The following is a 27,084-nucleotide window of genomic DNA, read 5'->3' as shown; positions in this document are numbered from 1 at the left end:
TGAAATGAAAGTATGTACTTAATCGCGTTCGCTCTCATTCCGCATCCACCCCCCTTCACGAGAACTCAACTCGGGAATCTTGAGATCCACAATGCACGCAGCGAACGACGTGCGTCGACCTGCACTCCTATCGGCAGCATGCGATAAGCCGTGCATACCGGGTGGGTTATACGCACCCACTGGCATATGCTGGTACCGGTGCATAAGCGAGGGCTGCCCCCCGAACCCGTCTCGTAATTCCGCTTGCTTTCTCTTGCGGGACGTCCCTGACGACAACGGAATGGGTTCAGCCCGTCTCACTGATTGAACAGACACTACGCTACCGTCCGCGCCAATAGTCATCGAGCGCAGTGGGATCTCCGACGATGGCTGCGCCGCCGACGTGAAAGTATCCACGTCGATCACGTGCGCTTCGCCTGACGCCCCAAACGCCCAAACCCGAGCTCCTCCATGGGAAGCCTGCAGGGCCAACTCGACGACATTGTCCATGCGTCCAATCTCCTTGCCGTAGATCTTGAAAGGCCACATCATGGCGGTGGGTCGGTAGCTCACGCTGAGCAGGAATTCCCAGTCGCCGTTCTGGTTCTGAACTAGACTCTCGCGGCGTTTTCGCGACCGGTGGTTGTCGAGAAACCAGTCCCGGGCTAGGTCACTGTCGCCCATGACCCCGTCGCCCTGTCTTTCGCGCTCCTTGCGAATAACGTTGAACACATCCAATGGCACGGAATACAAAATGATCCTATCCCCGTAGGCGGCTACGACACGCAAGCCCCAGTTCCAGTCTGAGCCCGCCGCAAACACCGTAGGCACGAAGCCCTCCTTCGCTGCCTCCGAGGGGTCCTTCCCAAAGGGTGGAACGCAAACGAGGGCTCGCGTCAGGCTTGTTGGGCCCCCAATTGGCGCATCGGAGCCAATGCAGAGAAGGCTGGTGCGGGGCTCGATGAACAGAATGTGCAGTCCGTCGTTGATGGGAATGGCGCGGTAGTGATGACAGTGTGTTGCCCTCACTAGACTGAGGTTTCCATTTCCTTCGGGAGTCCACCGCGTGAAGGACTGGACATCTGCCAGCAGATGTAGCGGACAGGTAGTCCGCTTCTCCTCGGAAGCAGCGGTATGGCACTGGCATTCTTGCCCTCCAGGGCCTGCCAGTGAAGATATGAGCCGTAGCTCTGTCGGAGTTTCAGGTCGGTTGTGTAAGAAGTGTAAGACTTCTGATGGCTGGGACATAGGAAAATGTTTGCGACAATCTTGCTTTCGTTTCTCGTCATACCAGTGCAGCTCGATTCCCCGACTTGAGCCAAACGCCACACACCGACGGCCCGGACAGATTGATACACTGCGCGGTGGATCGTCAACGGAGCAAATGTCATGGTAGTAGTGAGAAGACGCAAGTTCCACGGGCCGCTTTGTGTAGAAGGTGGATTTGGAGCTAGATGCCTCGCTTTGTTGCTCCATCGGTTGGTCGCGGTCGAGCACGTCTGTGGTGTGAACAGATGAAGGGACCAGGTCACATACTAGCCCCGAACGATTCCGCATCAAGACAGCCACAACCACCTTCGCAGTGCTCGTATCCATTGTAACGGCTGTGGCCTCCGCAGGACACGTGATACTGGCAAGAGGAGTGATGTCGATTTTGTCTATGGCCTCTGAGACGTTTAGAGAGGAACTGGTGGCGACCCTGTGCAGGCGGTAGACGAATATCTTATGTCCAGAAACGACCTGCAAGTAGTTCCCGCAATTACTCGCGTAGAACTTCGACGTGGAGGATAGCCTGTCGTTGGCGCCGGCCTCTGTGGTAGCATAAAAAGGCGGGCGCCGTCCTTCTGACGGCTCTCCAGCCAGCTCTGAGAAATCCAACACTGCTGTTGTGATGAAACCTGCCCTTTCCACGTTAACTTTTCGACCAGATAAGACACATTCTGTGGCAAAACGCCTGCTCATCTTCCACACAGTGCTCTGTTCCCTATTTTTCAGAGGACGCCGCGCCTGGCAATCCTGTAACCAAGAGTCCCACCATCCTGCCCGCTTCAGCATTGTTTCCAAAAGGCGCTCATTTAAGCTAACACGCATCCACTGTGAACATGTCCGCCGAGCATTGTCAAAGTCCCGTGGACTCAACATGTAGAATATTTGTAGGAGGATTTCGGCCGGCGCGATATTGGCAGCTGGGGGAAAGGATGGCATTGTTTGGTCTATTGCGCGCGACCAGGACTTGCATGTTTGACGTAACGAACGGCGAGATTCGGATGGGACGTAATTCAGAAGTCGCTCGGTTATCTTCTGGGGAATACGCTGTGCCTCTTTGAACGGGTGGCTTTCGCCTGATCCTGATATCGTGCTGGCTTTGTGATTCTTTTCGGGGCTGTTCCGCAGCATCGCGTCGGAATCTGTCTTGTTAACTGTGGAGGCTTCCAAGACGTACTCTTGGTCAGGTACGATGCCGAATTCTGTTTCCGGCACAGCCCAAACCGACGGCATTATGGTAATATGCTTTGGTAGAAATATCAGATACTGGATGCAAGAAAGGCGTAGAGGGCACCAGCTGGTCTACAGCTGCTAGTGTTCGACAAATGTGGCAACATAGACCAATAGATGGCGATGCTATAAATAAATGACTTCAGTTCCGTGATGGCGCGGGTGAACGAACGTAGGCAGATGGGTGCCGACAAAGTATCACATCAGATGATGATTGGCATTGAAAGTTGGTCCATCGAGCCGATGTGCTGACAGTCATACTCAATCAGCCGCTGATCTACAGCGATGGACGAGGTGTTGCTATCGTCTCGTTACCGTTCTTTGCTTTTCCCCTTCTGTGCTCATTCAACTAGACCGTCTGTGGTGGATGACAGGGGTCCAGGCCACGAGGGAGGTGGATGTCATGGAATACTGGCAGTGAGGCGGGGAAGACCAGAAGTATTGGTCTCGGCAGAACAGTAGAAGGTAATGGAAGGAAGGCAGAAAGTCAGTTAGAATGGAGACCCGCGAGACTGGAAATGCCCGTCTATTGAAAGTTTCATTTTTGTTTGCCTCTGTGGGCCACGGATGGCATAAATAATTCCCGTGATAGCCGTTCTGACGTCGACAGCAAGGTTCCGAAGCCAGGGACTGAATCTAAAGCTAGGGTGTACACTCGCGACCCACCTGGTGTTTCCTTACCACTGCTCGAACCAAAGTCGGCGGCGAGGATGAGAGTGGATCCAGACTGGTGATGATCCACCGTGGTTGGAGGCCGCAAGAGGGCGACCACGACACCACTCAACCCATGGCGGGGAAAAGGCGAAGAAGGTGGGAAAATTCTGGATACTTTTGGCTTTGGGGGATTTGCCATCGGCCAACGAGCGAGGCCGAGTGGCACCGCTACCAGCGGACTCAGCATTGGTACGGACGGAGACTAGTAGGAACTGATAGACGAGTGAGATCGGATGAAATCATGGATGGCATTTTAGGGCGGAGGCAGATCGTAGGCGGGTCCTTGATCAACCCAGTCAACGCTCAGGCCAGGACTGGCTATCAATGAACTAGAATCCATCGTCTCGGCCGTCTGAAACAGTAGGTAGTAGTAGTACCCCCCAGAGTACGCTTTGTTCCCCTGGATTGTTCGTGCGCGATTGAAGCAGTGTGCTTGTTCATTGCGATGTTGGATAAAAGAGTAACAATAATGCGGATCTCCTGGTATGCTTGAATGGACCGATCCAGCTCCAGGTCGAAGCAGGCAAGTCCGGTTTAGATGAGCCCAAGATCTGAACCAGAGGTCCAAAAGTAACGGTGGTTAAGATAAATTCTTGCCGAAGAATGCGACCAAAAAGGAAAAAGTAGACGGTCGCATGCGGTGAGAGGCAGACTCATGATCCATTCGTTACTGGGGATGGATGACCCTCAGCCTGAAACTGCGTGGGATCCATTTTCGAGGATTGATGCAGGCCATCAATTGGGTGAGAAGGCGAAGATCGATATGTCGAGTGGGTGGTGAAGGTGGTTTTGTTGGACGGAAGAACGAAAGAAGATGGTGTTTTTGAGCGGTGGGATGTTGGCCTGATCCCCCAGGCCACCACCCTCACCAGGCCATCAACTCGCCGAAAATAGAAACACCTGTTGGCCTGTTCACCATCCTACACCCATTTCTACGCTGATTGCTCCAATCTCGACCAGATGGACTGGAATGAATGGATAAGGTGAATGAACCCTGAGGGTGCTATTATTGTCGCATTACTCCTCTGCCCGAATCAATCTATTTGACTTTCGACTCCATCCACTGGGTCATGGCGACTTCTATCACATATTCCCCCCACCAGGACATGCATAATCGATGGCAAAATATGCGCACCAGCGCCCAATCCAGGCGAACCAGACTCGTCTCGCCTGGACGCAGGATGCTTCGTATGGGAACCTAATCATGCAGCAGTGAGACCATCCCTGACCTCTGCGGAATGTTTATCAGCCGCTCGAACATCACCACATAAAATACTCGAACCCTCCGGTCAAGAATCGCGTAAATGTAGCCCGTTAATTCTGTCAATTCCTTGGAGCATCATGTGAGACCAAATGTCGCAGACCCCGCTTGTCTACCGCCACCGGATCCCGATTTCGGATCTATACTCATCGCTTAGAAGTAGCCGATTGTTTGGGAACATACGGAGAGGACATCTATGCTAGAGTATGGTCCTTTTGACTTAAAACTTGTCTATATCTAAGAGAAACAGATCAACCAACTTATACCAAAATAAATAGCATAGTACACAACGTTGTAGGGCAAAAACAGCAATGGTATCACGATTAGATCAAGATAGCAGAGTCGTACATCATGAGATTGCCGGCAATACTGGAGATATTAGGTGTGATATATTAAACGAATCAAACTTCACATGTGCAAGTAACAATCAGAGGTCACCAAATGAGAATACTCAGTATCCCAACTAAACAACCCCGTCGTTCGGTGTTTCGTGATAATCCAATGCACCAGAAGTTACATGGTTCGCGCTTCGTCCGGGAAGCCAGGCATCGGAAAGAGGTAATATCAGACTAGGGTTGACATACTTTTTCAGTCTCAACCCCAACTCCTGGCTTCCGATCCGGATCGGAAGAGCATCACGTTCGAGCCCAGAGGGGGGAGACAGCGTGGACGATGGCGAGGGAGAGATATCTCCGCCACCCGGGCGGTCACGATCAATGCTCTTCAAAGCAATGAATTTCGTCAAAGGCTCATAGCTGCGCTGGAAGAAATAACTGAACCAGACGGTTGCAGCGAGAAGAGGCACGATTATCAATGACCGGGTAATCGCTTTGCGAAGAGCCAAAACACCAATTACAGCAAGCTGGAAAAGAATAAAACCGACCAAAACCCGGTTGCAAATCATAGGCCAGGCTCGCCCCGTCGAATGTTGCTGGTGATCCATCGCGTACAGCAGTTGGTACTTGTAGATGAACTTCCCGATAGTAAAGTAGACCAAACCGAACAGACAAATCAGCCACGAACTGGGAAAGACGCTGTACACAACGCAGATGATCAATATGAGGATTGTCTGCGGGATCGAATAACCATAGCTGAAGGTGGGAGGGGTAGAGAGCTCCGCGTAGTCGCGTGGTGTTCGCGCGGTCAGGAAGTTGATCGGATACATGGCAACGCTTCCAAATTCCAACAAACGGAATGGGAACAGCCCCAATCCTTGGAGAATGATCAGGTTGATATAGAACGGAGCGAAGTTCTCCAGCGATTTGGCCAGTGCAAACGCAATAGTTGTGGCGTCCTTGAACGCATCCCTGAGATTTTCCCAGAATTGATAAAAGGTGGTCGCGGTTCCGAAGACGGTGAAGACAAGGAACAGGTTGAAGAAGGTGAAGAAGAAATTCTTCGAAATCACAGAGAGCTCAATATCGCCACGCGAGGTCATCCCTTGGCGATTTGAGAACCCTAGATGATCAGTTAGCAGCGCAAAGAAGCAGGATGAGATGTACAATACATACAGTTGTATAGGTACGGGACCGCAACAGTCAGCAGCGAGAGGACCAAGGTTGGAAGACCAGTTTGCACAAGGGATTTCGCAAGAGGGTGTCGGGATAGAGCATCGGCTAGTTGCGGAAATACCTTGTGGAGTGTCTCCAATTCCAGAAGATATGCTACCGGAATCAGCAGCACAGACCAGAAAATTGTCAGGAATCCAATGACGGCGGTGATGGACCACGACTGCATCATACGTCTTGAACGAGGCAGATACGTGTTCTTCCAAACGACGTCAGCGGGGGCCGGCGCCAGTCTAGCGAGCAGCTGCATAGGATGGGGGTCAAGAATTGCTTGAACGACCATCTGGGACGCATGGATAGACTCCATCGTCACAAAGGCAAGCTCGGTAGGAGGGTACTCCTTCTTGCGAGCAACCTGAATCCTCTCATCAACTCGTCGCAGCTTTTCTTGGAAGTAGTCGATCGCATCAACCTTCCGATAGCGCAGCTTGAAGGGCCCGTACCACAGCCTGGTTGTCGGTCGATTCTCACTATAGTCGGTCACATGGTCTCGAGTACTCCCAGAAAGAAGCTGTATCCGTTCGCTATCATCCTCAGACAGGACACTGGATCCACGAGGCTGCAGATTTGTTTGTGGTAGGGAAAAGCCCCGGACATCTTGTCGTTTGTATCCCAGATGTTTGGTCCACGCCCGTTCCAGGTTGCGCAGTATTTTCAGGCGTTCATCGATCAAACGATCCAGCTCCCTCCAGTCACGACAAAGGGTAACACTTTCCACCTTTCCAACCTGCAGGCCCTCCATGAACTCTCTGATCTTATCTTCGGATCGCATCTCGCGTGGGATTCCGGATAGCCGGATGGTACGATCGGTCGTGCTGGTTTGGCTTCCAAGATAGTTCTGCCGCGTGCGGATGATTTTATTCGTCTCCAGGACAAGGAGGTAGACGGCCAGCCCACTGAATATGTATGTGAAAACCACATACATCCACAGATAATTCGGATCAGATATGAGCTTCTTGTCCTTGCCTCCGCCCAGGGTGTTATCGTCATCATCGTCCCAACCGGGAATACCTAACGTATGTGCGTATCTGTAATGGATCGGGAGGATTATAACGGCAGCTAAAACGAAGACCGCAGATAGAAAGCGAATTGCGAATTTGAAAAAAGATAGGAACTATGCCACGAAGGACGTGTTAGCGGTGATTTCCGGTTTATCCGTATGGAGCTCGTAGGACAGGCACGATACTCACGACGTATGCATCCAACCCAGCAGAATGCAACACCTCTTCGTCAGTAATCCTATACAAAACTGGTATCCAACCAAAAAAGCTATCCGGGAGCTCAGGCAAATGCGAAGCTGCGCATCGTTGTCGTCTCCGGGCCGCGTACAACTCGGTCCATTTCGGCCGTAGAGTCTGCGAAAGAATCGGTGTAAGACATTGCAAACAAAGACCGTATATCGATTTCACTTACACAAAATGCAAAGAAGGCGCTGAAACCAAAAATCAAGCTAATCACGAGTTGTGTATACAGGTCTCGCTGGCGGCTCGTTTGGTCGCTCCACGGCTCATGCGGCTTCCCAGGGTCGGCCGGCTCGTCGATCACCAGCGTCGCCGCTGTTAGCACAGCTGCCGCGGCTGACTTGGTGAATGACATGTCCGTATCCGAAATGTTTCAGATGTTTATCGGCGTTGTTGAATGCATAGGTAGCGGGGGACGAGGATCGGCCGCCAGACAGCTTCCAGTGCCTGACGTCAAAGGGGAGGACGGGTAACAAGGATGTGGATTCGAGTAGCAAAAGTATTGGAAGATGATCGTAAGTAAATTGGACACGAATGTCAAAGTCAAGAGGACATGGGATTAATGCTGTTATATATTGCAGCGGTAAAATAAAGAATCGGGTCTAACGAACGCGTTTCGGTGCTCAAAGAAGCTCATGCGGACGATTCCTAAAGAGGAATAGCATGGTTGGTGATGTTCCCGCTGACTCATCATATAGTTCTTACAATGTTAACGTAACCAACTACACCAGGTAGAGAGTACGGTACTAATAGTAGAAATACGACAGCTAATGCTTCACAGGACAATTAGAGGTAAGTGCATCATGTATTAAGCAGGTATTATGCCAGCTTCGTTTAAAGTATCCACCCATCTTTCTTATCCCCTAAAACTGTCCTGTATTCGACTCTTCCAATCAGGTAGATATGTACTATATCGCTAGCTGTTTCGGTTATTTATGATTTACAGCTACTTATACAAGTATAAGATTGTTTAATTGCTTGAAGAAGGCTGAAGGCTATACAATAGCCAAAGTCCTGAATCGTGAGACGTTCTTCGTATTCGCTAACGATTTAACCGAGCAATTGGCAGTTAGTTGAAATTATCGGCTCTCATTTACTTTCTTCAGCGCTTATTTTCCCTTCCCCCCTCCCCACCTCCTCTCTAGAACCTGTTTATTAGAAAAATTTTTGTAGTCGATTATGGACCTGAAGTCAACTACGAATGGCTGAGTTGATCTGGGCCATTCCGATTCAGTTACTACGGTGACATTTTAACCTAACAACCAGCTGCTCGCATCCGGCTCTGATGACAACAGTATTAAACTCTAGGATCATTGCATGCACGAGCTCCACCGAACTCTTAGTAACCATTCCAAATATATCCTATTAGCTGTCTTCTCACCTGACGGCCAGCTTCTATCGTCTAGTTCTGACGACGCTACTATTAAGCTCTGGAACCCAAACACGGGGGAACTATATCTAACCCTTAAGGGCCATTTTGAGCCGGTTGGATTGGTAGCCTTCTCATCAGACGGCCAGCCACCAGCGTCCAGCTCGGACGACATCACTATCAGGCTCTGGATTCCTAGCACGGGCGAGCTGCTTCGGACCTTTGAGCTCCATACTGACCCAGTTGGATCGGTAGACTTCTCACCTGACACTCAGCTTCTAGCGTCCGGTTCCTATGACAACACCATTAAGCTCTGGGATCCCATCACACCCCGAACGGGGCCGGAAGTATCCTTCTCTTTAGATACTCTAGTCTCTTTTCATAGAGGAAGAGACTAATAATAATCTATATTGCCTTTCTTTCATGAAGCGAGATTCCTGGGTTATCTCCACTGACTCTACCGATGAGAGTTTAGTTGCCACTTAGCTAATTACAACCGGCTGGGCCACCAGTGAGTTAATCGTCTACTTAGGTTGATTGATTATTTTCACCTCTTCTGGGCTGGGAATTGCATACGTATGTCGTATGATACTGAATGATCACCTTGCGCGTCTACTCTTATGGCCAGTATCTTGACAGTTTTATTCAAAAAGAGTAGGAGTACCTACTGGGTTCGCTCGTCCCTGTACCATATAGTATCTGTTGCGGAAATTATAACACCAGCATCAATTATTCTCCGCGGGAAGTTACACAGGCCGGTAGGAGAGATAGTGGGCTCCGGTAAGCTTAATAGCTTTATATAACTTTATTTCAGAACCGAGGTTCAAACATGACTGTTTTATGGCAGTCCAGGCCCGTGAACACTCAAATCACGCCATCTAAACGTGATAGCTGTAAGGTAGGATACAGTGATGCATTAAACTAAAGGACCATTGCCACTATGGTTCCAGTGTAGTACGGTTTCGGGCGGCTGGCCCTTCTGGTTCTTAATCCGCTATTATATCTGAGGTCTAAAGGTTGGTAAATCTTTTATGGGTCCTACTAAATCCAGTTATGGTAGAGCTATAATAAGACTAACATTTTCACCATAAGCGACGTATAAGGTAGAATATGGACTGAGTAGTGGTGCATATATACTAGTTAACGTATTCGGTACTAGTTTGCTAGATTAACACTTTCAGAGGCTGATATCTAACCAAAATAGCGTCGGAAGGTTCTCAAACATTACGACGACCCCGCCTTTACGGAAATTATTCCGGCGAATAGCAAATCAATGAAGGGGGGCTTTAAAAAAGAGCCTACCGATGTAGCGAGATAATATCCAGAGTTCATCCGCTTCTTCGAAACCAAGATTGTTACTAATTCATAACGACAAGGCGGCAGTGGATATACAGATTGATATGTTTAGCCTGAGGCCTACATTGGTTGATCTACTCCAGCACAAATTTTGTCTCTCTCATCTCTATATCAGGAAAATACTCCAAAAGTTCCCCATCCATAATTCCACGGACATACAGAAACCCTACGAAGTTCCAACTTCCGGTTGCAGTGCGTCGAAGTGCGACTGGAAATTGACCTCCGTATAATAAAGCGATCACATCGTCCTGCTCAAGGTCCATCGGACCAAGTCCGATGAATCCTGCGGCAGTGATGAAGAACGTAACGCCCCTGGGATGGAAAAGCAAGTACGCCTTAAAGATGGAGGCTCGAAGAAATTCCAATGAATTGGATTTGTCGATCTCTCGGAATATCTCCAATATGGTGGAGAGGGAAGGTTCAAGTATGGGTCTCGCATTTTGAGGTCTGGCGGACTTATCCCATTGTCTAAAAAGAGCGCCGACCATAGTGAGCCGGATGGTCCATTCTTTTTGAGCAGTGGACAAATCCAGCTGCACGTTGCTTCCCTTAGAAGAGGAAATTAGTCGATAAGGGTTGCCATTAGATAGTAACAGCTGGATCGATGAGTATATTTCTTGTTCCATGGAGTTGAAGGCTTTCGAATCGAGCCAAGAAGTCCACCTGCTTGTAGAAGTGGGAGAAATAGCGTTGATCATATTTTCAAGCATTGATCCCGGGCCCAAGTTACCGTCCTTTGTGGATACGTTCACGCGCACGACATGTTGAACTTGATTGAACGCCAGACCAGTCAGAGCCAGCCTCTTATAATCGTTAGGGTCGAACGATACCTCGGCAGTTTGCCGAGGATACCGTTTGCACCAGCTCCTCTGGCTGCTTTCAAAGTTGAAGAGGAAGTACATGCCAGTGGGCTTCAATGTCTGGAACGGCTTAAAGGTTGTATTGAAGAACTTCACACGCAGTCCATCATCCGGGAATTGCAAGACGCGAATAGCTTGATTTTTGTCTGGGAAAGTAAAATCCACGGCCCAGGTTGGGAGATCGTAAGTCCCAGTGCACACGGATCGCGAAACCAGGCTCATGATACCGAGACTGCCAGTGGAGGCTATGGATGCGTACGTGGCCTGTGCAAATACCTCAGAGACAGACTTGTTATAGTCTAGCGTGATCAAATTTCTCTCTTTATCTGGTAGAGAGGGAAAGATGCTGTACACTTTGTCTCGAGCGTTAGAGGCCACAGCATCAGTCAGGACTATTGAGAGATAATGAAGATTGCGGTCAAGCTCGGAACTCCTTAAGAAGTTGTATCTTCCAATATCAATTCCGAAAAGTGCCCACTTGTCCCATGGGAATTGAGATTTTCTGATCGCCAGATCCTGCACCTCGTCCCATCGCATTTGGTAGGGGCCAAACATAACAGTTGGGTCATTCCTAGCCAAGGCATATTCTTGGATAACCCAAGCTCGCGTCCACCACTGCGCAACAAAATTGCTCGAAATTGTTTCCATCAAGGCCGCATGGATTTCCCCCTCCGCGTCACCTGAGGCATCACCAAACCATAATATCACGTTACGGGCCTGGCCAAATATGCGGCCTATGTGCTTAACTTGTCGGGTTTTCTCGGATGCGTCTTGCTGGTTGATGCAGATCTGGTCAATCCACAGCCGACAGGCCTTATCAGTTTTCCTGAGCCTTCGGAGAGCCATCAAAAGGTTGTGAGTAACTGGAAAATTTCTGACGCCATTCAGACAAATGAAGCCGTGGTTCACCCAGTCTCCCCAGACATATGATAGCGCAACATAGTCGGTCGCCGAGTCACTCACCAAACGCTGTACTGATAGCTGGCACCGGATATCATCCTCACCATGGCCGGGTTGGAGATCCAGCACCCTTATTTCCTGCTCAGGAGCGATCTGAACGTAAGTAGGATAGAGTGATGCTGGTCGTTGAAGTCGGGCTTCTCCCATCACAGTCAGATGCCTTGAGATATCCTCGGAGCATGGAAAGTAGATACTGTCGATTCTTGAAGGAAGACAATGCGAATGCCTCAGAAATGCAAAAAGGTCCAGGTGAGAAGTGCTACGATCGCCGTGCAGCGAAAGTGGGGTACTATAACTGCTGACAGTGGCTGGTTGCCAATGGAGAACTGCACATGAACTACTTCGACCTACAATAGGGCCTTCGCTCTAGGGCCCGATTAATAATAATAATAATAATAATAAATCAAAATAAAAATAAAAAACAAAAAAATTCTAGTTTCTTGGCTGGTAAGGGGAAGGAGGTTTCTTTCGTTGATATGCTTAGAAGCCGTCCTTCGAACCTAGAGCTAACTGAGCGCAAAAACGGCACTTGTCATGCCTATAGATAAAGCGCAATCGAAAGATAATGAAGTATATCCTAGATGAAATCCTGTAAAATATTCAGCCATAAAGAAGACATGTCAGGTTATCAATAATATTACTATGCATGCGACGTGACAACGATGCTTCTGGATGATCTATTTCCAATATGCATGACACAGATTATCGCCCCACCAACCACGATCTAAACATTCTTGGAATGCTCCAAAGCGTCATAATAAAGATCAAGCAAGCATCCTGCAGACCAAGCTTGTGTCGGAGACTAGTACACATCACGGGAATTAGCACAAGAAGCCATGAGGGAGAACTGAGGATCACATACCGAATCATGACAGTACCCGCCATCCTTGTTTGTCAGTTCTGTCAGACCCTTCCATGGGCTTTCCTTCAGAGCTCTTTTGCAACCTTCCAGTCTCCGAGTGACCTGTTGGTAGGCCTCTGTCCTGCCCTCCGGAGTCTCTCTTCGAGCAAGGTCGAAGTAAAGGAGTGCACGAAGGAAGTAGCCTCGTTGCCAGACCCATTCGGGCCCTTGGTGGTAATTTCTACCCTTGGCGGTTGCAAAGTCTGTGGAGTCTTCTGAGTTGTTGTAATTGGGACGGTAATTGAGGTCAGATGGGTCGAGAGTTGCCATGCCTATGGGCCCGCACAGGACGGAATCCGCAAGAGCCAGAGCAGCGAGAGCTTTCTCAGTGTTAAATAAATCCGGTGCCACGGTCATGGCAATAGGGAAGTTTGACCGTAGCTGGTAGTCTTCATAAGGCTTGCCGGACTTGTACAGATCCTTGTATATTCCACGGCGATTCACGATATTGGCGTCGATGTCGTATCTACCGTCATCCTTCGGGTCTGCCGGAACATAGTAGCAAAACTCAAAGCTCTCTTTTATCTTGGCAGCCCAGTCCTTGAAAGTGATCGTCTTTCCATTCTCAATATCAACACCTCCGTATGGATGGAGCCCGCGTTCATATAGACCGGCAACCCATTTCAAGGCACTGTAGAGTAGACCGGTGATTTCAATGGCGGCCCCATCTCGAGGTGTGCCAGGAAATCCCTTGTTGCCGGCCTTCTCACTCTCGCCCATCTTGTCCTGCCATGTCCCACAGTTGGACTGGCTACCTCCAAATATCATTCCTGTTTTCCAGTCCACGCTTACGTCAATCTGGAACCCCTCGGGCTTCATTTGCATGTCAAGGTCAGGGCCAGCATTGTATTCGCGGAATGACAAGCCCCGAGCATGCCGTTGGAACACCTCCTGGATAATCTCTGTAATCGTGGACGATTCTGAATATGCCCGAGGATCATCGAAAGGGAACCATGTATCATCGTTGGGCAGGAACCTCCGCGGAACCTTTTCTTCAAGGATCTTACCACCCTCTGGGACTATCACCGTGTAATCCTGTATAGCCTGGAGTAAGAACCAGACGGAATCCCGAGAGTTATAACGCGGAAGCTTCCCGCTACTGAGGAGGTTGGGAATCATGCCGTGCTTGAGTACGCTAGCAAAGGCAATGATATGTTCTTTAGCATCATCAAAGCGGCCAGTACAAAGCAACAAACCACGAAGTGAAATGAACACATCTCTGCCCCAGCATCTTGCCCAATCCACAGCGAAGTGAGGTAGGCCAGCTGCAAGGCTAGGAACGCTTTTCGTCGGCCAGAGGGAAGCTGAATTCACGTATCCTGTCTGTTGCACACTGACCATGCCCAGCTGGTGGACAAACTCCTGTCCCTTCCGGATGTTGTTTCCCAGCAACTTGATACCTCTCGTCCATGCAGCATTGTATGCCACCTGAATGATGATTGCAAAATAGCGTGGAAGAAGAAAGCTGGGCAATTCACGGACAGCTTGGAACTTGTCGCGTAGCCAAACAGCAGGGTCGTGCAGAGAATGATACCCTTCCTTGTCTGCCGCCTTCTCCAGGCGTCCTACAATATAATCAAGAGCCCACTGGCCCTGGCGGAGATGATCACACAGTGGGTGCCCGAGATTATTGTTTCTGATTATATTCTCAAGGACACTCCACCACCCCTGCAGCCCAGCGTACACCAGAGGCCCATGGTTAGGGATGCTGTACACGCCATCTTGACCACCACTGGAATCTCTTTCCTCTGCTTCACAACGGTACAGTGCGAAATTGAGGTCAATCAGGTTGAGCTTCGAGAACGCTTTGTCGGCACCTTCTGTGATGAAGGAATCCAGGCCTGACGCGTGCTCGGCTCGTGGGATGGCCGTCTCGAAGAGCGCTATGGAGCCAGCAGTAAAGGTCTCGAGGACTGATATCGTAGTATCATTCTCATTCGTCTCAATCCTTGTGCCCTCAACCTCCTGGACCTTACTTGGCAGTCCGCGCAGAAACTTCTTGTCCGAAAGTGTTTCACGTTTTGCACTATTGCTTGCATCTACCACCAACTGCCATGTCCCAATATGCGTAGCCCGCGTACCTTTGAGATGGGTAGGGCCCAGCACATCTCTATTGTTGTATCCTGGAAATGCCGTGTGTGCTATGAGGAAAATACCTTTTCGAGTTTTGGGGTGCACTCTATGAACGGTGATGTATTCTCCGTCGTGATGGATATGTGTTTCATCATAGCCTTCCAGACCCATGATTGCGTGAAGCTCGTTCAACCGCTTCTTAAGACCACCAATTCCCCCTTCGAAGTCGTGAAGAGTGATATTTGAGGACTCGGAAAATTTCGAGTAGTATAGCCGAGTCTCGTGCACCAGATCGACCAATTTGGGATATATCTCATCGTAGCCCATGACACTTCCAATGGCCGAAGCACACATGGCTACTAATGCAGCATTTGGCAAGGTATCAATAGCAGTTCTTTTCTGGGTTGGCATCTCATTGTCATGCGTGCAATCCATGAAGAGTGCCTGGACCGGACATGGCCTTATATGAGAAATGCTTTCCTTCTCGTTGTCAGTTCCAGCCGATGCAATCGCATGGCTACTGCCGGCTGACGGTAGGTCAACATCGAAGCTCCCAATTGGACGGCCTCCATGACGGTGGACAAGACGGCTTAATTCACCTGTGCTCCAGGCCTGCATAGCCTCGCGAATCAGAGCGTTGATTCCAAGCCGTTTGACGAAAATGTAATCAGCCTCTTCGGAGCCGGTGAAAAGCTCAGCGAACACAGTAAGATTCGGTCTAACTTTACGGGCCTCATCCAGGAGATACTCTGCAACCCCCAATGGTGTAGAATGGCAGTTATCGATGCGAAACCCGGTGAAGTACTTGGCCATGAGTCGTGTGTATTTGGTCATAAAATCCCAGAGAAACGGGTTGTCTTGAGGTCCGTTGCCATATCTCAACTTCACACAGTCACCCCAAACGATCACCTCACGACGCAGGTAGGCCTTAGATTCTGGACCAGCGTTGTCCCGCATGGCATCGGCGTTCCAGATCCACCCATTGTTGACAAGGGCCAATGCGTTCTGATTGTGGTTTTTGGTAGTGTCGTTGTGCGGAAGTCTTGTGAAATACGTCTCAATCAGAGGATTTGCAGCTGTAATTGCACCAAGTTTGGGTCCGTGATCGTCAATACGGAGGTACTTGATGCGATTGTATAGTTGATTCATTATTTCGGAGACATCGGAGTCATACTCTCCGTAAAAAGGCAAGTTCACTTCGTCGAGAATTTTCAATATCGTCCCATGTGCCGGAGCAGTGTCTGAGTCTGGATCGCCTTTCCCAAAGAGCGCCGTCATCACGGCGACACCAAAATCGACATCAACGTTCCGTTCAAATCGACCGAGAACTTGTTTTGCTGACGGAATTGCATGGTCACGGATGAGACTCGCTTGTTGTTTCAGCGACAGGTTTTTGTAATTATGGAGATCCAGACGCGACCATTTGCCATCTTGGAGGTCAACGTCTCTAGAAGATCGCCACTTGTCAACAATCCTTTGGGCGTTGGCTTCCACATCGACAACGTAGAATTCCCATAATTTAATATTGTTGAGAACCTGTTCCCGCAAAGCGTTCATGACCACCAGTAAATCATCAACAGTTTTGAATTCGGTCGGAAGGCCCAGTTGCTGGAGATCCTGTCCAAATTTCAGCAAAGCTGTATCTAACTCTAGTGCAGACTCCAGCCACGGGGCTGTTTCAACACTGTAGCCAGCTTCCGGATGTTCTTCCAGCCATTTGCTGTTGTGAGCAGTATGGTTCCAGACAACGTCAGTCAAGGACAAAAGCCCATATTCTTTCTCCATTTTGGAAATTAGATTGGCAATGTCATCTTCTCCATTTGGAAAGCAAGCTTCGTCAAAACTGAGTTGATCATAAATGCTGTAGGGAGAATTCGACGCGCCGCGTTTCATCAGCGGCGTGAAATGCACCATATTGTAGTTGCGCTGGCTGACACCACGAAGATGCTTATCCCAGTCCGTAGGGTAGCTACCCATAAATTTGGAAAGCACAGAAAAAATGGAAAGTGCATTGAGAGGCAATTCGCGGTCATTGATTGTAAGTCGAGGGGCTACATCAATGTAATGGGTCGGCGTTCTGGCTGGCTTCGCTGCTGCAACAGGCGAAACTGAGAAGTCTGGCAACGGGGAGTAAGTGGTGTAGAATGCGAAGGACCCAGGCCTGGTAATAGGGATGTCGATCTGGATGTTTTTGTTGAAATCCGGTTCAAGTCTGCAATGGCCTTAGTAACAGCGCAAGCCCCCGTCGAGCAGCGTGAAACTCACCTAAAGCTTCGAAACACCGATCTGTCAAAGGGCTTTCCATAATCTGGGGCATTTATCCATAATGACCCTTCTCTACAGATTGAACTGCTGCCCTCGATGATAAATCGAACCACATAAGGAGTACTTGGTGGTGGCAGATATATATACCCGCCAGGGACATCCGGAGAGCCATCATCCTTCAATGGAAGGAGATACACCTGCTTCTGCGGAGAGGACATTGTTCGTCAGCTCCGGGTATGACCTGAAATAACGCCTCGGAGCACGATGGACACGACAAAGTCTGATAAGACCGAGAGGAACAGCGGCCTAACCCGGTGGAGAGTACCGGAATATATGCAGCGACTGCCAACCCCGCGCGCGATATGACGAGAGGGAAACGGCTCGAGAGGGTGACAGGATTCCAGGAAAAGCCATTTCCAGCCGTTCAGGTTTTGTCTGTTCCTGCCCTGGGCGTTTTCAAGACCCCGCAGGCCGAGTCTGACATCATGCATTTCCAGCGGTTCCCTGGTCTGGACCGCAGAACTCGGGCCTCCCGCACGTGTCCGACCACCACCCAAAGGGGATCTGAGTATGGATAAATGCGTCATTGCTCTCTATATACCTAGTCTATGTGCAGAGGATTCATTCCAGTAATACCGATTGGAAAAAAACAAAAGGGGGATTCAAAAAAAGGAAAAATCAAGACAGCCCAATATCTGCGTGTACCCCGTACCGATGCTTCCTTCACAGCCGCGCCATAACCGCCGGATCGCCACCGTTCACTCCGTTCGATTGCAATGCATGGGAAATGGGTTTGCTGTTATGGGAAAATTACAGATTTCGTGAATCAATAACAGCAACAGACAAGAGAAAGGGAAGAAGCTATTAGGTCCAATTTACCGTTCAATGTGAGAGGGGATGTCTTCAATAGACATGGTACCCTCCAGAATGCCTACCAGCAAATCAGCGATCATCCCGGGTCGCATCTAAAACGGTCAAAGGGATACTTACGGTAAACCGCAGTCAACAGGGGGAATTCCTCCTCGAGGCCTTGCTTCTTCAAGAAGCGATTCACCTCGATCGCCGTCAAGGTGCCCTGCAGCTTCTGCCCGTTGAGTTCGGTCTCCTCAATCTTCCAGATCGGCTGCTTCCGTTCCACACTCAGTTTGGCACAGCGGAAGTTCCGGCCACCACTGCAGCTTGTGATCAGATCGGCAACACCAGCACTCTCCTCGGTGAAAGTACGGGTGTTGATCGTAGCACCGAAGAACTGCTCACCGAACTTGACCATCTCCAACAAGCCAACGCGCATGACAGCAGCCTTGGCGTTGTCACCCCACCCCATGCCTTCCACCCATCCGGCAGCGAGAGCGACGATGTTCTTGATGGCACCACCCAGGGAGACACCCGCAACATCGTGCACCACGCGGATATGGAAGTAGGGACGGTGGAACAGCGATTTCAAAACCACGTGGTCCACAGGGGGGTAGTCGGAAGGAAGAGCTTGCAACTTGACCCGGGAGAGCTGGCCGGAAACATCCTTGTGTTCAAAGTGAACCACGTCGACGGTGGACGAGGACGGAGAGCGATTGGGAGAGGGAGCCTTGGAATCTAGATGAGGAGGATCGTAAGCAATGCTGGACTCGGACCACTTCTCCAGGGCGACTTCGCTGGCGATGTTTGCACCAGAAAGCGCACCACAGTAGATCCCCAGAATCTTGCCGATGGTCTCAGAGAACAGACTGATGCCCTCCTCCTGCACGTCGACACCCTTGATGCAAGAGATCCCCCGAGCATACGGGAGGATCTTGCCCTTAATCTGCTCACAGGTCTTGATGATGAACTGGTGAGGCAGGTTGAAAACAAGGATGGTGCTGTCCTTGACAGTATCGACAACGGACGGGTTGGCGTGCAGGTTTGTCGGGAGAGTGATGCCGGGGAGATACTTGATGTTCTCGTGAGTCTGGTTGATCACATCGGTCAAGTTCTGGGGGCCCTGGCACAGCGGCGAGGCAGGATCATAGTGACGGGAGTCCTTGGAGATTTCGACTTTCTCCTCGTACACCCACATCTGAACATCCTTCTCGAAGACAGCAGGGTTGCTGGCGGCATTCTCGGCGACGATCTTGGCGATAGCGGTACCCCTGCGCGTGGGTATTCGTTAGCATTCCAGAACATGCCTCGCGGGGCATCATCAAGACACATACCAATTGCCCGAGCCAATCACGGACACCTTGTGTTTGCGCGCGTAAGGTAACAGAGAGCCCATGGTGTTCTGGTGGTGGAGAGATTCGGATAATAATGGAGAAGAGGAACAGGAGAAAGAGCGGAGGGTAGCGAACGACCGCGTCTTAAAACTTCCTGAAGAGGCAGCGCAGCAGGAAAAGTTCCTGACGATAGAACTGGGCGGGATTGGCCGAAAGATCGGGGACCGAGGCAGAGGGCCAGTGGCAATGGGGCTAGAAAGGCAGGTCCGGCGAGATAGAAGACGCGATGGAGACTGCATCCACGCCGCAGCCACAAATGAGGAAAGCGACACCTTCACTGGAGGCACCCAAGTGGCCCTTTCTGATGTAATTGCCAGATAAAAGGTGGGTTAGAACACCCGTGAATGTGGATCTTGTCGGGAGGAAAAGGACGAGAAATAGCGTCCGATAGTCAAAAGCTTGCAATTTCCCGTTCCGAACGTATGTCAGCGGTAGATCACTAGTGATGCATGAAGCCGAGAGAGACGCAAGAAGGGAAGAGAGAGTAGACAGAGCGAAGGTGGATTTGCGATGTGACGATATGGATGGGGATGGCGTCCAAGGTGTTGGAACTGTTGGGGAAGTCAATTAAATACTCCAACGTTGTATGGAGTAAAAAAACAAGGAAAAAAAGGGAAAAAGGCACATTGGTGGGCGGTCATGTGGGCGGTGAACCTGGGGAATTGGGACACCGTGCGGAGTTTATCCCTTTTGGGCCTAGTGCGGGCAAGTGCGCGAAAAAAATCCCCTGCAGAATCCGACCGTCATTATCGTGAGTTCTCGGGACTGCTGTCGATCCGCCGGAGTCGTGAGTCTCTACTGTCGTTCTCTTCGGTCATCCCGACGTCCCCCGGGCATCCCAGCAATGGTAAGCAGCCCTCGGCCTTCTATCTCACATGGATGATCCCATCCGAACTGACGGAACTGCAGGCTCCCATCAAGGCTGCGAAGAAGACGCAGGTAGCTGGAAAAGGGACTCTCCCATCTTCCAAGTCGGGTCTGTTCGACGACGCTTTTCGCACCACCAAGAAGGACAAGCGCACGATCAAGCATTCCAGTTTTGTCTCCAAGATTGAAAAGAGCTCCCAGAAGACCACCAAGCGCCGAAGAGCGTCCAAGAAGCTTGCAACCAATCTGGACTCTCTGGCTGATGCTCTGCCCGAAACCGAGACCGAACTGAACGACCCGGCCAACCAGGTCAATGTGATCAAACAAAAGACGTTGAAGCATAAACCGGGGGCGATGAAGCGCAGAGAAAAGCTGGAAAAGGTGGAACGAGACCGGTTCGCGAAGAACATGGCGCAGATGTCGAATATCGAGACGACAGCCGCTGCAGAGTCTGGCAATGATTCTACCTCGACTTCCAACCGTTGGTCTGCGCTGCGCAGCTTCATTTCTCAAACAATGGTCCAGCAACCCGCCTTCCGGACGAATAAATAACGGACGGATGATAAACGAATCACCTTATCCATTCAATACCCTTTGATACCCCAGCCGCAGAACAGGCCTCCCCCCCAGATTCGATTGAGTGTGGACACTTACAGTGCACGCTGAAGAGACATGTCGAGGCATCAGCCTCAATAGGTTCCACTCCATACAGGAACCTACCTCTTACTCTGTGAGCAGATGACTTCGTGTACGGATACTCCAAGTTGGGAGGTGGAGTGAGTCGTGCTTCAGCTAGAAGCGTGTCTATTTCCACGACTGGGCAGAACAAGCCTCAAGTAGATGGTGGCGACATCAGAAAATATTCCTGGAGTTTGCAGGAAGCTGAAGTAGACCATTTTCAAGCTCATGTCCCCAAAACCATCGACATATGTGTTCTCTTCCTTTCGAATATATGAATATGACAATAGATACAGACTCACTAAATTTGACTTCTTGACTACCTGGTGTGGACGGATACCATCGGCCGATAAGCATCACGTGCTGCGGGGAAAGCTATCGGCTGAAGACCATCTTATCTACTATCAACCACGACATCGTCCCCCATTCCTCTCAACAAACCATCCTTCCATCCTATTCCTTCTCCAAGCACCCCCAGAGAACAAATATATACCTGCAAGCCTCACTTAACCTGCAGCTGGCCATGCTGCGCCTCTACCTGCGGCCGTGTGCGCCGCTTGGTCGACACCGTAATTCCGCTCTCCGCTATCGGCGTGCGGTACAGACACGTCCAAGTCTCCAGCGCAACAGTTTCTCGACCTCCGCGGGATCCTTTCCAACGCTATCACAGTTCAATCGATCGGATTTCACGAACCAGCCGTGGAGTGGCAGCTATGAACCGGGCCTTCCCACTGCAGGGCCCCTGGGATCTGCTCCGGCTTTCGGAGCTCCTCGGGTGACCCCCAGAACGCTGAAGCAGTACCTGGATCAATTCGTGGTTGGACAGGACCGCGCAAAGAAAATCCTCAGTGTGGCTGTGTACAACCATTATCAACGTATTCAGGAACTCCAGCGGCGCGAAGAAGAGGCCTTGGAGCTGATGGCGAAACGGGCGCGTAGGGAATCGGTTGAGCACCATCATCCCGTGGAAGGTGAGCCTCCGAGTGAGCCTACCCAAGTCTACATTGTTGTTAACCATGTATTGAATTCGTCATAGACGAATTCCCAGGTCAGCAACGCACTACCCGTCTGCCTCCAGAACCGAGCCTGTCATCCCCTACCGAACAGACTGAACTCAATGATTCCTCGCCGCTACAACTGGAAAAGTCCAACATTCTCTTGCTTGGGCCATCAGGGGTTGGGAAGACGCTTATGGCAAAGACATTGGCTCGGGTGCTATCAGTGCCTTTCAGCATTTCTGACTGCACACCGTTCACCCAAGCGGGCTACATTGGAGAGGACGCAGAAATGTGTGTGCATAAGCTACTAGCGGCCGCTAACTACGACGTCGAGCAAGCTGAACGAGGAATCATCGTGCTGGATGAGGTGGATAAAATTGCGGCGGCCAAGGTGAGTCATGGCAAAGACGTCAGTGGCGAAGGAGTGCAGCAAGCTCTCCTGAAAATCATCGAGGGTACGACAGTGCAGGTGCAGGCAAAGCAGGAGAAGAATGCCCCCCGCATAGGTGGTACTCCAAACAGCTATCCGTCCAACAGTCCTCTTGGGAATTCGCCGTACTACCCAACTGGCGGCGGTGGGAACATGTCACAGAAGGGCGAGGTCTACAATGTACGGACGGACAACATCCTGTTCATCTTCTCAGGCGCTTTCGTGGGCCTGCACAAGGTGATTATGGATCGGATATCGCGCGGGTCGATTGGCTTCGGACAGCCCGTCCGCTCCCCGACAAGTTCGACCGAAAGATCCACCGAAGCACAATCTAGCAACAGTCCCGTTCCGATATTGCCAGGCTCCGAAGAAGAGGCGCTGTACAAGAAACACCTCCCGTTCTTCTCGTCCGCCGCTGCCGAATCGACCGACGGCGAACCCCCTTACTTCAACGCTTTGGACCTCCTCAACCCCACAGACCTCCAGAACTATGGCTTCATACCTGAACTCGTCGGTCGAGTCCCAGTCACAGCAGCGCTCTCCACATTGACTCAGCCCTTGCTTGTGCGTATCCTTACTGAACCACGCAACTCCCTCATCGCACAGTACACCACTCTATTTTCTCTGTCGGGGATCGAGCTCCGCTTCACCACCCCCGCCCTGCATAAAATTGCGGGGAACGCTTTCACAATGGGCACCGGGGCACGCGCTCTAAGAACGGAGCTCGAGACCATCCTAAGCGATGCGATGTTTGAAACCCCAGGATCGAGCGTGAAGTTTGTGCTAGTTACAGAAGCTGTGGCGGATCGGGAAGAAAAGCCCATCTACCTCGCCCGCGGCCAGGGCGGCCGCTTCCATTCGATGATAGCCTCCGAAGAGAGTCGCTGGGAGGAGAAGATGCGTCGCGAGAAGAAAACAAAAGAACGGCGGTCGAAAGGCCAGAACTCCGAAGAACACCCTATCTCTACTTTCCGTGATTACCGGACCCGGGCTGTTGGGCTATAGTCGTTTGTCTATTTTCTTTATTCTAGGCTAGTTTCATTTTTATTCCCCGGAGGCTTTTATTTATATGTGCTTACACTGGCTTTGCATCATCGATGTCTATCAGCGATCGCTTGGTTCCCTGTCCCTTACTTCTCGTCGGTTACATTAGTTTACGGCGTCTGGGGTTTCGCTCCAAGATCCTGGAATCCACTCCTTTTCATGGTTTCATATCCCAAGAAAACATTCAATCTAGTAATTTCTACATTGATATGCGGTATATAGGTGTAGCAGCTTGCATATGATCATTATCATTCATGGTATCATGGGGATATCTTAGAAGCAATCCAAAACGCCGAAATACGGCCCGTCAGAAAGCAACGAGGTAGGGATGAATGACCTAAGTAACATGGAAGACTCAAAGGAAGTAAGGCAACAGCCAGATTCAGCTACACTTCCTTCACTGATTCATCTGTAAGGCTGGGGATGGTTCCGTCCGGAGGGACGACGGCGTGAATCTGCAGAACTTGCGCCATCCAGGTTTGACGGGGCGTTGGGGGTACGTGGTTCGAAGGGTGTATGTGTAGGGGTTTGTTCGGAATCTTCTGAATTTGGGTATCCGCGAAGCCTGTTCCAGTACAATTTATGGTTGACCTTGAAATGGGCGAGAGCGTGCTTATCGCCTTGCAGTATGGTTTCGAGGTGATACCATGAATTCCACCTCGGGAGCGGAGCTAAATTCGTGAGCACCACGAATCTTCTGAAGCGGTGGCAGTTGAGAAGAGCCCATCCGGCAAAGAATTCGACCAGGATGTCGGCATTTTTGGCCTCCTGCGCCTGACCTTGTCGAATACCTGGGGCCTCGTCCTCCGATTTAGAGTCATAGAGGGGGATCTGGCGAGGACAGATGACAGCGCTCTCGCTCAAAGGGTCGTCGATAATGGTATCAGGAAGTTCGTCGCAGACGGAATTGTGGAGGCGCAGGATCGCACAATAAATCGCTATCCATCTGCCGTATACATATTAACCGGGGACCTGGGCTATAGAGAAGCAGTATGGAAACGACTCACATTTCACGTTTATCGTCCTTCTCAGCCAGCGTCTTCAGCCAGTTCAGTACACCAGGTCGAAACATGATTTTCCAACTTCCTGGAAACTTAACTTGGTAATACTCGTAGAAGAAGTATGTCAGGAAAACAAGAGTTCCTTCTGGACGATAAAATATGAAATCTTCTGTTATCAGAATGGCACCACCGTACGGGAATAAACGCTGGAATGGTGCATCCACGACTACTTTAGATAGCGAAAAAGTCCAGGACTGGCCGCGAGGTATTTCTCGAAACCACGGTTCACAGAACTGGTCCATAAGACTCTCATGGAGCTGCCACACAATGGTGTCAGTATATTCTCGGAGGGAGAAAAAAAGTACTTACCAAGATAACTCCATTTTGGACGTGCAAAAATCTCTCCCAATCTTCTTCGATGCGATTGGAATATATCGCTGCGTTGTTCAATTTAAGGAATCGGTGGAGCAACTCGTATTCTTCCTCAACTGCCTGGTTCCCTTTAGGGGCCCATATGTAAAAACAGCCGCCAGAACCTGGTTTCGGCTTACCGATGCTTGCGAGCATCTTGAAAGTTATTCCGAACCGTTCCCAGAATATTTTGTTCAAGTCAGCACTAGAAACAAAAAGTTCCTTGGGCGTCTTAACGCTTTGTGCAGAAGCTGTTGCACGCCGTTCATTGCCCCTGCTGATGTCCATGGGCTCTCCGAGGGAAGCTGTATCCATTTCCGATTGAATTGACGGCACATTTGTTGAAGTAGGGGCCTTTGGCGGTTGCATGTGTTCTTGTCTATCTGTACGAACTGTCCTTGGGGGCTTTGGTGAAGAATCCACAACAGACGGCGTCGTTGTGTCACTGACCCGGTTTTCCAATGGCTGAATCACATTTGCATAATGTGCAGGACGGCTTGATGAAACACTTGGCCGATTTGTCGGCTGGGATCTAAAAGGTGCAATCTCAAAGCGTGAAGGCCCTGAAAATCCCGCAGAGCTTTTCACAGCGACACGAAGGAAGACGTCCTGGGGCTCCATATTACTATGACCCAGAAAACCAAAGTCGCGAGTATATGTGGGATAGGCAATATAAACATCCTGGTGTTCATTTGTTGGAGGGAATATCGCAACAAGATTTTTTTGCTTGAGCTCCTGGGCAAACTTGTAGATTTTGGGCTCGCTGTTGTCAAAACCCTCAACCCAGCCGTTACAAAGTACACCACTCCGGACCTGTTCCACCAGGCGTCAGCAAGAAGTCTATTTTACTCTTCAACAATCTGAACATACATTGTCAAACTGAATTTGGTAGTCTGCCAGATTCGAGAGATGCTGGAACCAGATATTGAGTTGGGGGGTCGACCTCCTGGGTCTAATAAGTTGCTCTTGGAAGGGCCATCTGAGCCCGCATAATCTTGCAGGCCCAATTTCTTGTCTGTCTGGTCCATAGTAGACGTGGATGAGCACCTCTCCGGGATTCCACCAAAGGTCCTGACCGGCTCGCTTTGCCTTGGGGCCGGGCCTTCTAGGTAAAAATTTAGGGGGTAATTCCGAGGTGTCCTTTTGAGGAGCTTCGCGATGGGCTATCGACTCATGCCCAGGAGGATTCAACGCAGGTGGACGACCGGACGTTAAAGGCTGTGTCGTATGCTTGTCGCTGGGGATGGTGTCTATAGGTTGTCTTGCAGGGCGGGCTGCGGTGTCGATTGTGGTAGCCTTAGATGTTCCTTCGGCCCTCGCACCATCAGGTTTGCGCTGGTCACTACGAGAACCTAGATTGATCATATTGGCGCCCGTCCTTGCGGGGAAATCCGACGGTCGAAACAGTTCCACTTGACTAGCATTAGGGGCCCCATCGTTTGTTTTTGCTTTCTGGTATCTTCGTTGAGTAGACAGATTGAACCTCTTGAATGAGTCAGAATTATGCGGTCTTTTGGCACGAGCAGGCCCTGGGGCTGGCAGAGGACGGCCACTGCCGAAAAGAATGGGAGGCTGTAGAGCCGGAGGTCTAGGGGCGATAGGGACAAGTTCGCGTCTTTGCGGAACATGGCTCAACGACCCCGGTAGAGGCCTACCCGTCGACGGTCTCGCCTCCGGGTACACCTCTGTGCTTGAAGTATTCACTTTAGAAGCCTCAGGACGAGCAGGTGCATCTGTAGGCTGTTTCGGTCCTTTCGAGCCAACATCCAGCAATCCCAGTCGTCTTCTTTTGGCTCGCCTTTGGTGCTTGCGCTCTTCTCTCTCTTCATCCAGAGCGATGATTCGGTCTTCCCACGCATCTCTGTCGAATGGCGGGAGTTTCCCTTCTGCGATGGCTGTCTTCTTTGTCTCCCAGTCTCTCAAAGTCTCATCGGTCGAGAAACTCTCGGCAGGCTCCCAAGTGCATCTCTCCAAGGGATACCCCAGCCATTTAACAAGATACTTGGTCTCGCCATCAAAATCGAACTCGTCCAAAATACCCTCCACTTCATACTCCGACTGCTCTTCGCTCAGTACGGTGGAGGTGACGGATATACTGTCATCATCATCTGCCTGTGCCATGACCGCATTAGGCAAAGGTCAAAGACACAGCTAGATCATGTAGATCATCGACAAAAGCCACGCGTCCGACGGGGTGGCAGCCGTTTTCCTCGCGACTGGAATCTGGCGACTGCGAACGAAGCGGCGACTGACCAAAACGGGCATTCATCACGTGACTACGGGCGCTAACCCCGAACGGGCGACTCAGCGCTCGGCACTGCGAACGAGCACGGGAATCATCTCAGTTGGCCTGGATGACCTCCTAT

The 27,084-nt window shown here is 50.5% G+C and overlaps 7 protein-coding genes across 7 annotated transcripts; 2 read left to right on the top strand and 5 right to left on the bottom strand.

The window, feature by feature from the left end:
- Positions 1 to 18: 18 nt before the first annotated feature.
- On the bottom strand, positions 19 to 2,478 carry BDV59DRAFT_195268 (F-box protein; the record flags this gene model as incomplete). The annotated part of the gene is made up of 1 exon (XM_073692529.1): positions 19 to 2,478. The coding sequence occupies one exon, from the start codon at positions 2,476 to 2,478 to the stop codon at positions 19 to 21; it is 2,460 nt and encodes an 819-aa protein (XP_073544715.1).
- A 7,525-nt stretch (positions 2,479 to 10,003) lies between these two features.
- BDV59DRAFT_185400 (heterokaryon incompatibility protein-domain-containing protein) lies at positions 10,004 to 12,105 on the bottom strand. The gene has a single exon (XM_073690848.1). The coding sequence runs from the start codon at positions 11,949 to 11,951 to the stop codon at positions 10,059 to 10,061; it is 1,893 nt and encodes a 630-aa protein (XP_073544714.1). The 5' UTR covers positions 11,952 to 12,105; the 3' UTR covers positions 10,004 to 10,058.
- A 131-nt stretch (positions 12,106 to 12,236) lies between these two features.
- BDV59DRAFT_185399 (putative glycogen debranching enzyme Gdb1) lies at positions 12,237 to 17,485 on the bottom strand. The gene is made up of 3 exons (XM_073690847.1): positions 17,044 to 17,485; positions 12,667 to 16,990; positions 12,237 to 12,606 (listed from the first exon to the last, which is right to left on the bottom strand). The coding sequence occupies exons 1-3, from the start codon at positions 17,259 to 17,261 to the stop codon at positions 12,529 to 12,531; spliced, it is 4,620 nt and encodes a 1,539-aa protein (XP_073544713.1). The 5' UTR covers positions 17,262 to 17,485; the 3' UTR covers positions 12,237 to 12,528.
- A 127-nt stretch (positions 17,486 to 17,612) lies between these two features.
- On the bottom strand, positions 17,613 to 20,048 carry BDV59DRAFT_185393 (glycerol-3-phosphate dehydrogenase family protein). The gene is made up of 3 exons (XM_073690846.1): positions 19,230 to 20,048; positions 18,034 to 19,166; positions 17,613 to 17,974 (listed from the first exon to the last, which is right to left on the bottom strand). Exons 1-3 carry the CDS (start codon positions 19,526 to 19,528, stop codon positions 17,919 to 17,921), a joined length of 1,488 nt encoding a protein of 495 aa, XP_073544712.1. The 5' UTR covers positions 19,529 to 20,048; the 3' UTR covers positions 17,613 to 17,918.
- Positions 19,878 to 21,236, top strand: BDV59DRAFT_100574 (FAM207/SLX9 family protein). Its single transcript, XM_073686409.1, has one exon. It carries the CDS (start codon positions 19,929 to 19,931, stop codon positions 20,706 to 20,708), a length of 780 nt encoding a protein of 259 aa, XP_073544711.1. The 5' UTR covers positions 19,878 to 19,928; the 3' UTR covers positions 20,709 to 21,236.
- A 1-nt stretch (position 21,237) lies between these two features.
- On the top strand, positions 21,238 to 23,528 carry BDV59DRAFT_100589 (putative ATP-dependent Clp protease). The gene is made up of 2 exons (XM_073686411.1): positions 21,238 to 21,805; positions 21,871 to 23,528. The coding sequence occupies exons 1-2, from the start codon at positions 21,358 to 21,360 to the stop codon at positions 23,265 to 23,267; spliced, it is 1,845 nt and encodes a 614-aa protein (XP_073544710.1). The 5' UTR covers positions 21,238 to 21,357; the 3' UTR covers positions 23,268 to 23,528.
- BDV59DRAFT_100581 (putative Chromo domain protein Chp1p) lies at positions 23,490 to 26,929 on the bottom strand. The gene is made up of 4 exons (XM_073686410.1): positions 25,589 to 26,929; positions 24,677 to 25,531; positions 24,314 to 24,624; positions 23,490 to 24,252 (listed from the first exon to the last, which is right to left on the bottom strand). Exons 1-4 carry the CDS (start codon positions 26,837 to 26,839, stop codon positions 23,712 to 23,714), a joined length of 2,958 nt encoding a protein of 985 aa, XP_073544709.1. The 5' UTR covers positions 26,840 to 26,929; the 3' UTR covers positions 23,490 to 23,711.
- Between the last annotated feature and the right edge of the window lie 155 nt (positions 26,930 to 27,084).

Source organism: Aspergillus ambiguus (assembly GCF_047715705.1).
Source record: "Aspergillus ambiguus strain CBS 117.58 unplaced genomic scaffold BDV59scaffold_36, whole genome shotgun sequence".
Lineage (NCBI taxonomy): Eukaryota > Fungi > Ascomycota > Eurotiomycetes > Eurotiales > Aspergillaceae > Aspergillus > Aspergillus ambiguus.
Note: the sequence above shows the minus strand (reverse complement) of the source record. Positions and strands in the feature narration are given on the sequence as shown.